The following is an 8,884-nucleotide window of genomic DNA, read 5'->3' on the forward strand; positions in this document are numbered from 1 at the left end:
TTAAAGGTATCTCTATGTCGTTATTGATAGACTTTGACAAAATTGGTATATTATCTTGGTCATCATATGACGTGGTTGAGTATAGAAAAATATTTTCATAAAATATGACATCTCGAGAAGTAATCATTTTTATGTCAGCTAAATCATAGAGAATATACCCTTTTTGCCCCAGTGGATACCTAAGAAAAATACAACGTCGTGCACGAGCATTGAATTTATGAGTGTGTTGTAGTGGCAAAACAATGACAACCATAGACCCATAAGTGAGAATAAGAGGGTATTTTATTATGCAATTTTTCATATGGTGTTTTATTTGATAAATGTGGTGTGGGTAAATGATTAATAAGATAACATGCTACTTTAATGTGTTCCTCCCAAAATTTCAAAGGAAGATTGGCTTAAAAGCGAATGGCACGGGCTACATTTAAAAGATGACGATGTTTACGTTCAACTACCCCATTTTGTTGGGGTGTGCAAGTACATGATCGATGAAAATTGGTGTCATTGCCATCAAAGAAGGTTTGCAAAGAAAGAAATTCTAACTCATTATCAGATCTTAATGTTTTGACTTGGCGATTATGTTGTGTTTTGACCCAAGAGAAAAAAATTCTTGATGATTGATTGAACTTCAGACTTTTAACGCATGAAATGAACCCAGGTATAACGAGAATAATCATAAAAAATTATCAAAAAATATCTTTCTCCATAATAGGAGTGGATTCTATGGGGTTCCCAAATATCACAATGTATTAGATCAAAAGGTTCATGGCTGGAAATATTACTAATGGAAAAAGGTAAACAAGATTGTTTTACTAAATGACAAATATCACAAACATTGCTTGATCCTAAAGAAATATCTGAAATAGTTTTAGATAATGACCAGAGTGAATGAACGGAGGGATATGCAAGACGTTTATGCTAGAGGTTGGATGTATGGTTGATGGTGCTGCAAAGGTGAGGGATCGACTTCACTGTAAGGTAATACCAAAAAAATGTGGAACCGCCACATCAGCGACCCCCCCAAGAGCTGGTCTCACGGATATGGAGGGAGGTAAATGCAAGTGCGCAGCTGAAAGCGGATAGCCAAGACGCTAACCCTAGGCAATGACACCCCGAGGATCGAACCCTCGACCTTTCGGTCACGAAACCATGCGCCCCCAGCTGTGCTACGCCCTGGGGACCACTGTAAGGTAATACAAGCCACTACTCTGTTTGCCCAACCCAATCATCTTCTTCGTAGTTAAATCCTGCATTACATAAGAATCAGAGTAAAATGTCACTTTGCAACCTAGAGTCTATGTAAGTTTGCTAATCAAAAGCAAGTTTAACTTAAATTTTGGAACATAGAGTACATTCTCAACAGTCATATTGTTGCTTAATTTCTTAGACCTGATGGATTTTATCTCTGCATGTCCTCCATCTGATAGTTGCACAACAACATGTTTAGAGAAAAATTTAATTGCAGTAGGTTGAGTATTACATACGTGATCAGTAGCACCACTATCCAAAATCCATGTACTACTTGCATAATAGAATCGATACCTGAGGTATTGATAAGAGGTTTAGTGTTACCGATGTCATTGCGAAGGAGGGTCATAATCTGATCATATTTTTTTTGTCGTCAACTGTTTGGTTTCACTCCTCTCCGTATTGGGAATAGTAGAGGAATTTATAGATTTTTTGCCTTCCAGTTTAATATCTTTGCCATGATATCTGTGCCTCGGAGGAAAATCATGAATATAGAAGCAACGATCGATGGTATGCCCATCTATTTTACAGTTGGTATAGTAGAGCCTTTTGCTACCATCGAGCGGTGAGATTCTGCCTCGGTGACCCATCGAGAATCAATCCGATTTTGTGTCTTGGGTTGTGCAAAATTCACAACATGTCTAGAATTATTTCTGTTGGCCGCCACGTCACTTTGTCTCTCATATTGTAAAATAAGTGCATAGACCTTCTGGGTGTCGGGAAGAGGATTCATTAAAAGTATGGATCCTCGAATAATGGAAAAAGAATCATTCAAACCCATAAGGAATTGCATGACTTATTCTTTTTCTTCTGTTTCAGTGAAGCCCTTGAGACCACCACAAGTGCAAGTGATTGGTCGTGGTATGAAGATAGTTCATCCCAAAGAACTTTTATCTTGGTATAGTAGATTGACACAAATTGATGTCATTGTCGAAGTTTCACAATTTCTTGAATAATTTCAAAAATCCGAGTGTCGTTTCCTTGTGAGAATCTATCTTGTAAATCATTCCATACATCGATTGCAGATTCTGTATAGATAATACTACTTGCAATGTTAGAGTCAACAGAGTTAATAATCCATGAAAGTACCATGTGATTACAACGCTCCCATGTTTGAAATATATCATGATTTGCTTTCGGCCTCTTGATCATCCCGTTGATGAAACCAATTTTGTTCGTTACACTTAAGGCAATGCACATCGCACGACTCCATTGCCCATAATTATTTCTTTCGAGTGGCCTGGAGGCGAGAATTAGACTGGGGTGGTTGGAATGATGCAAAAAGAGAGGATCCGATTGGTTGGCTCCATTCTCCTTCGAGCTTTCTCCCATTATTGTAGCGGAAGTATATTGTTTTCAGAATCTCGCTCTAATACCATGAAAAATATGAAAGTATGCAAGGAGGAATGCTATGTTAATTTTGTATATCTAAAATAATAGTATATTATAAAAAAAAAATGTGGAACCGCCACATCAGCGGCCCCCCTAGAGCCGGTCCCACGGATATGGAGGGAGGTAAATGCAGGTACACAGGTGGAAAGTGCATAGCGGAGACGTTAACCCGAGGCAGTGACACCCCAGGGATCGACCCCTAGACCTTTCAGCCACAGAACCATGCACTCCCCATCTGTGCTACGCCCTGTGCTACGCCCATAGTATATTATAAGAATATATATAATTTCTCAATACATAAAATAAGGAAACTAAGACCTAATTTAATATGAATTAATTACATAAAATATATTTAGAAAATTAAATTTAACTAAATTGATTTAATTAATTACATTTCCTCAATCAATTAGAATCATTTTCTTTAATAAATTAGAAAAGGATAACCCCTTTCTTTTCTTAATATTGGGTGGCGATGACTGACATAGTTAGTCAGTAACTATGTTAGAAAATATATATAATTTTAATTTTTTTTAATTAAGATTGAGTATAATATTAAATTATTATTATTATTATTATTTTCTTCTAAAGTGAGAGTTTATTATAGTTATTTATTATTGAGAATTTTAAATGTTACCCTAACATTCTACCATTGAGTCCGTTATCCGCAGTCCGCACATATTCAACATATTATATATACATCCATGTCTAGTTTACCCTGACATTCTCGAATATCGACAGAGATAAAAAAACATTGTCCGAACATTATACGTCTAGAAGACTTATATAAAAAAATTTATCTACAAAAGAAAAACTTAAATACGAAATTAAAACTTAAAAGGGTAGTAAAATTGAAATGAACTTAAAAACACAACTATAATTGCAATAAAACAAAAATATAATTTCGGGCCTCGTTGACTTTTGGAGAAGCGAGAGAGCCTGTACGCTGTTTTTGCTTTCTTTTCTAATCGTAGATCAACATTCATCCCAAAATAACATTTGGGAATTTTTTTATGTAAAGAAAAAAAGTGAGGGAATGGAATATTTTCCTTTCATAATTAACAGATTTTTCGTCCAAAAATAAGAGGAAATGGAGGAAAATTTTTATTAAAAGGAAAATCATTAATTTTTATATCAAATATATCATTCAAAAAAATCGAAAAGGGAAAATCATTAATTTTTCCTTTCACTTCTTTACAACTTCCAAAAAAAAAAAAAATCCTTCTTTTTCCTTCCTCCGCTCCCAAATAAAACATCACATCATTTCTCTTCTCTTCCATTCTCTCTCCTTCCTTTCTTTTCTCTTATTTTCTTTTCTCTCCAGCCGATCGACGGCGTTCCCTGAATGCCTATCGCCTCCCAGCTTCCCTCCTACTACTCTGTCTTCTCCCGCAACAAAGGTGGTTTTTTTTTACAAGTACGCGCACTTTTTCCTAGGGTCCTTCGGCCTTTTAATCTTGTTGGAGTGTTTCTGGAGTCTCATCCAGTGGTCGGATGCAGAAGAAATGTGTATTTTTTTTTGTTGATTTGCAAACTCTTAATTGTTAGGTAGGGTGGAAGCGTTTAGGGATTATCGAATCATCTGAAGCCTTAGGGATTCTGATTGGGGAAAAAAAAGTGTCAGCTTTGTGAGCGTTTCCTTTTCTCGCTTTCGCCTTTCGGCATCTTTTGCTGGAGTGTGTTACTTGTCATTATTGAGTGGATTCTCGGCCTTTTTCCACTTTAAACATTTCCGAAGCAAGTTAAAGCTTTACCTTCGTGCGTTGGGTTGGTAGTCTCTTATGCTCAAGCACATCCTCACTGCCATGCTTTCTTTCTCATTTTCCCTTCTCTTTCTTCATCCATTGTTTTTAAAACTTATTGTTCATACTGTTTTGTATCCTCACTGAGAATTTGTTTGCTGTTTCCTGCTCAATGTTCTGTGAATCTGGTTGTGTAAGTTTTTGTTGCTTCTCAAAGTTTATTCTTGATCATGGAAACTGACAGGTTAGTTAGGTTGCCTGAGGAAGTGAATTCACAATAGCATATAGTTTTTCAATAATGAGGCTATCGGACACTCAAGGTCATCACTCAGGACCAGCACAATCCGAGGAGTCGGCCTTGGACATGGAGAGAGATATCTGCAACCATTTTTATTCATGTAATCCATCTCCTCTCCAACCAATTGCATCAGGTGGTCAGCATTCTGAATGCACTGCTGCATACTTCTCTTGGCCGACCTCTACGCTGTTACATGGTGCGGCTGAAGGTCGAGCTAACTATTTTGGAAACCTTCAGAAAGGAGTCCTTCCTGCACATCTCGGGCGGTTTCCGACTGGGCAACAAGCCATGACACTACTTGACCTGATGACTATAAGAGCATTTCACAGCAAGATTTTGCGTCGCTTTAGTCTAGGTACAGCAGTAGGATTTCGCATAAGGAAAGGGCAATTGACAGAAATCCCAGCAATTCTTGTCTTTGTTGCTCGGAAGGTTCATAGAAAATGGCTTAGCCACAGTCAGTGTCTTCCATCTATGCTTGAGGTGAACATACTATTTTTTCCGCTTGTAGATTGCTGCCCTTCTCCTTTCTATTAATTGTATTGTCATTCTTTTAACTTGTGGCTTTTTATGCGCTTACGGAGTTTATTATGAATCAATGGATCTAAGGTTATTTGAAAAGATTGAAATAACTACTACAAATGATAAAATATAAGGGAGAGTGGATTATGATGTTATGAACAGGTTGAAAGATCCATAAATTCTATATATATATACACACACCACAAGGTATCCACACATCACATTTGATGTTATACAATTTCAAACCCTGCATGTTGGCAAAAAGGCCTTCGTATCTAACTCGGTTACTACTAGGCCCAGCAATTGTTGGTAAAATCTTATTTAATATAATTATTATTCTAAAAAGCTCTATATAAAAGGCCATCACATCTAACTTGATTACCACTAGACCAGACAGTTGTTGGTAAAATCTCATTTAGTATAATCATTATTCTAAAAGACACTGCCTAGGGATTTCATGACACCACTTATGGCCACTTAATACTTAATGTTCATGCAAGTAAAATCAACTGAAAGAAACTCGTAAAACCTCATTTCACACATTCCCTCGACAATAAGAACACTCCTTGAAAACGAAAAAAAAATCCTCTTTTGAACAATATCCTTACTTGCAACATGTAAATAGACTCCAAGGCATTTTCATTGCTCTGGAATGTGTCTTTAGGTGTGAGATCATCATGATCTATAGAAACTAGGTCAAAAAGTATTAATACAAATGTTTGATTGCTGAACTATGTGATGTGCATAATGGGGCATGCCCTTCGCTTAGTTATGGAGTTTTGATGCACCCTATGAACATGAGAGATTCAGTTTGACTATTGTACTTTCTGAACAGGGACCGGGAGGTGTATGGTGCGATGTGGACGTGGTGGAATTTTCTTATTATGGTGCACCAGCACCAACTCCCAAGGAGCAATTGTACAATGAGCTTGTAGATGGATTGCGTGGAAGTGATCCATGTATTGGTTCAGGTTCTCAGGTACTTGAGCAGTTTTGCTTTAATATGCTTATCAATCGGTTTGTGTTGTTACTCGTGGAAGTTATATTTTCCTTGCAGAAGTTAAGATTACTAGTTTAGACTAGTATCGATGCAGGAATGTGAAACTAAAATGAGAATTGTTTATGTAAACATGTGATGTACACACACACATACTTATCTCTATCTACTTGTTCTGAGTATCATCGCTTAAAGAATGAAATATCCTGATTTTACAGTTGATGCACAAGCAAACAACAATAGTTTATGCAAACATAAGATCTTTTCTACTTGTTCCAACTATCATCACTCAATGACCAAAATCTCCTGATTCTATGGTTGATGCATGAGCAGGTTGCGAGCCAAGAAACATATGGAACTTTAGGTGCTATTGTGAAAAGTCGAACAGGTAACAAACAAGTTGGTTTCCTCACTAACCGCCATGTTGCAGTTGATCTGGATTACCCCAACCAGAAGATGTTTCATCCTCTACCGCCTAATCTTGGACCTGGAGTTTATCTGGGTGCTGTCGAAAGGGCAACATCATTTATCACAGATGATGTTTGGTATGGCATCTACGCAGGAACTAACCCAGGTAAAATAAACCTTAATAGTTCAAAATTGTTACAATCGAAGGACAGGAGTGTTATCATTTATATTGATCTTATGGTTCTTTGAATGGCCATAACTCTTCACGACACCTCTGCAGAAACTTTTGTGCGAGCGGATGGTGCATTCATTCCCTTTGCAGACGACTTCGATGTGTCTTGCGTGTCCACTGCTGTGAAAGGATTGGGCGACATTGGAAATGTCAAGGTAATGGATCTGCAATCGCCGGTCGGCAGTCTGATTGGGAGGCAAGTGGTTAAAGTTGGAAGAAGCTCTGGATTGACAACCGGCACAGTGACCGCCTATGCCTTGGAGTACAATGATGAAAAAGGAATATGCTTCTTCACAGATTTTCTTGTCGTTGGTGAAAACCAGCAGACATTTGATCTGGAAGGCGACAGTGGAAGTCTCATAATTCTAACAGGACAAGACGATGAAAAGCCTCAGCCGATAGGGATCATCTGGGGTGGAACTGCCAACCGTGGAAGATTGAAACTTAAAAGTGGTCAAGGTCCTGAGAATTGGACAAGCGGAGTTGACCTCGGTCGCCTCCTCGATCTTTTGGAGCTCGATCTCATAACAACATGTGAAGAACTTCAAGGTTTACTTTTCTCATTTTTTTCAAAGTATATATATTGACTGATTCGACTTTTGATTGTCTTCTCTCCCATCTAAATTAAAGATGCACTCCAAAAACAAAGATTTGCTCTAGCAGCAGCTATAAACTCCACAGTTGGTGAATCGTCTCCGACAGTATGCACCCTTCCTAACGAAAAGATGGATGAGATATACGAACCTATTGGTATTAACCCTTGGGTCTGAGATATCTCTCAAGGTGGTGCATCTGTTAAAGAAACTAATAATAATCCATCTTTTTGCAGGTGTTGAATTTCAGGTTGATACTGTTGAAGTGGCAAATAACGTCGAAGAGCATCAGTTCATACCGAACTTCATCAGCATGTCCCCAGTGCGTCGGGATCAAGAGGACGGACCAGAAAGGAAAAACCTATCGTCACTAGTGAACTCATCTGATGAAGATCTTTTCGTCTCTCTACATTTAGGAGATCGAGAACATAAAAGGCAACGGTCAGGGCCAGCATTGAGCATAGATCATCAGACACAATGAAGCTGCTTATTTAGCCATCAGTTACTTGTGCCATTTTCGCGTGATACGGAGTTAGAACAAATGCATCAGTAAAGTTTATCTATGGATTTGAATTGAGCCGTAGCTGAAAGTGTCGTGCAGCATTTCATGTTCAAATGAAACGGAAATGCCTTGATTCGAACGAGTACAAACCAGACTTGAAGTTTCTCCCCTTATTTTTGATTGCCTTTTTGATGTGTTCTTGTCACGGAGCTATCTTTCTTCAGACATCGAAACTAAAATGTTCAGTGTTTATTGTAGCTGTGTTAAAGGTATATCCATCTTGACTTTGCAATGTGTTTTAAAGTTAACTAAATGGATGTGAATAAAACATAAATGAAATTTCTTATCGAATCACTACTAAAATGCTTTGATGTGTCCTATCTGTATTCTTAAGATGTTTAATTGGTATAGCAAGACTTGTGGTTCGTAGGGGGAGTAAGACTTGTGTCCCATTAGAAATAATGATTCTGCCTGAAAGCGGATAAGATGACACGTTGGATAAGTGGTTTTGATGTTAACTTTGTAAAGATTCTAAGTTGGCAAAAAATGATTCCAAGCAGCCCTGCATGTCAAAAAGAACGTTAGTAATTGAATCAGGGGGGGTTCTCGGCGCAAACACTTTGGCGCTCAAGTTGATGACCAATCGAAGCCATAAATAGTATAAGTTGACAAAAAAATGACTCCAAACAGTTTTGCATGTCAAAAAGAACGTTAGCAATCGGACCGAGGGGTCCCTGGCACAAGCACTTTGACGTTCAAGTTAGTGACCAATCGAAGTCATAAATAATAGATGAACAGTAGAATAAATAATCAGATGGAGAATGGCTATGAATATGTAGAATTACGCATTACATATCTGTGTCTGTAAATGAAAACTCCCATTTATAGTGTTACCGTTTGTTTGTGCACAAATCTCAAAACCTTTCCAAAAAAGGATAAATCATAAAGATGTT

At 37.8% G+C, this 8,884-nt stretch overlaps 1 protein-coding gene across 2 annotated transcripts; it reads left to right on the forward strand.

The window, feature by feature from the left end:
• The first annotated feature begins 3,884 nt into the window (after window positions 1-3,884).
• On the forward strand, window positions 3,885-8,183 carry LOC122047652 (protein NARROW LEAF 1-like). Of its 2 annotated transcripts, none has more exons than XM_042609066.1 (7): window positions 3,885-4,037; window positions 4,624-5,160; window positions 6,035-6,178; window positions 6,530-6,770; window positions 6,885-7,385; window positions 7,467-7,586; window positions 7,666-8,183. In XM_042609066.1, the coding sequence occupies exons 2-7, from the start codon at window positions 4,678-4,680 to the stop codon at window positions 7,908-7,910; spliced, it is 1,734 nt and encodes a 577-aa protein (XP_042465000.1). In that variant the 5' UTR covers window positions 3,885-4,037; window positions 4,624-4,677; the 3' UTR covers window positions 7,911-8,183. The 2 variants fall into 2 exon arrangements, with proteins under 2 accessions (XP_042465000.1, XP_042465001.1); XM_042609067.1 differs by having other exon boundaries at window positions 3,924-4,054.
• The last annotated feature ends 701 nt before the right edge of the window (window positions 8,184-8,884 follow it).

The sequence above is a fragment of the Zingiber officinale genome, chromosome 2B (genome assembly GCF_018446385.1).
Source record: "Zingiber officinale cultivar Zhangliang chromosome 2B, Zo_v1.1, whole genome shotgun sequence".
Classification (NCBI taxonomy): domain Eukaryota; kingdom Viridiplantae; phylum Streptophyta; class Magnoliopsida; order Zingiberales; family Zingiberaceae; genus Zingiber; species Zingiber officinale.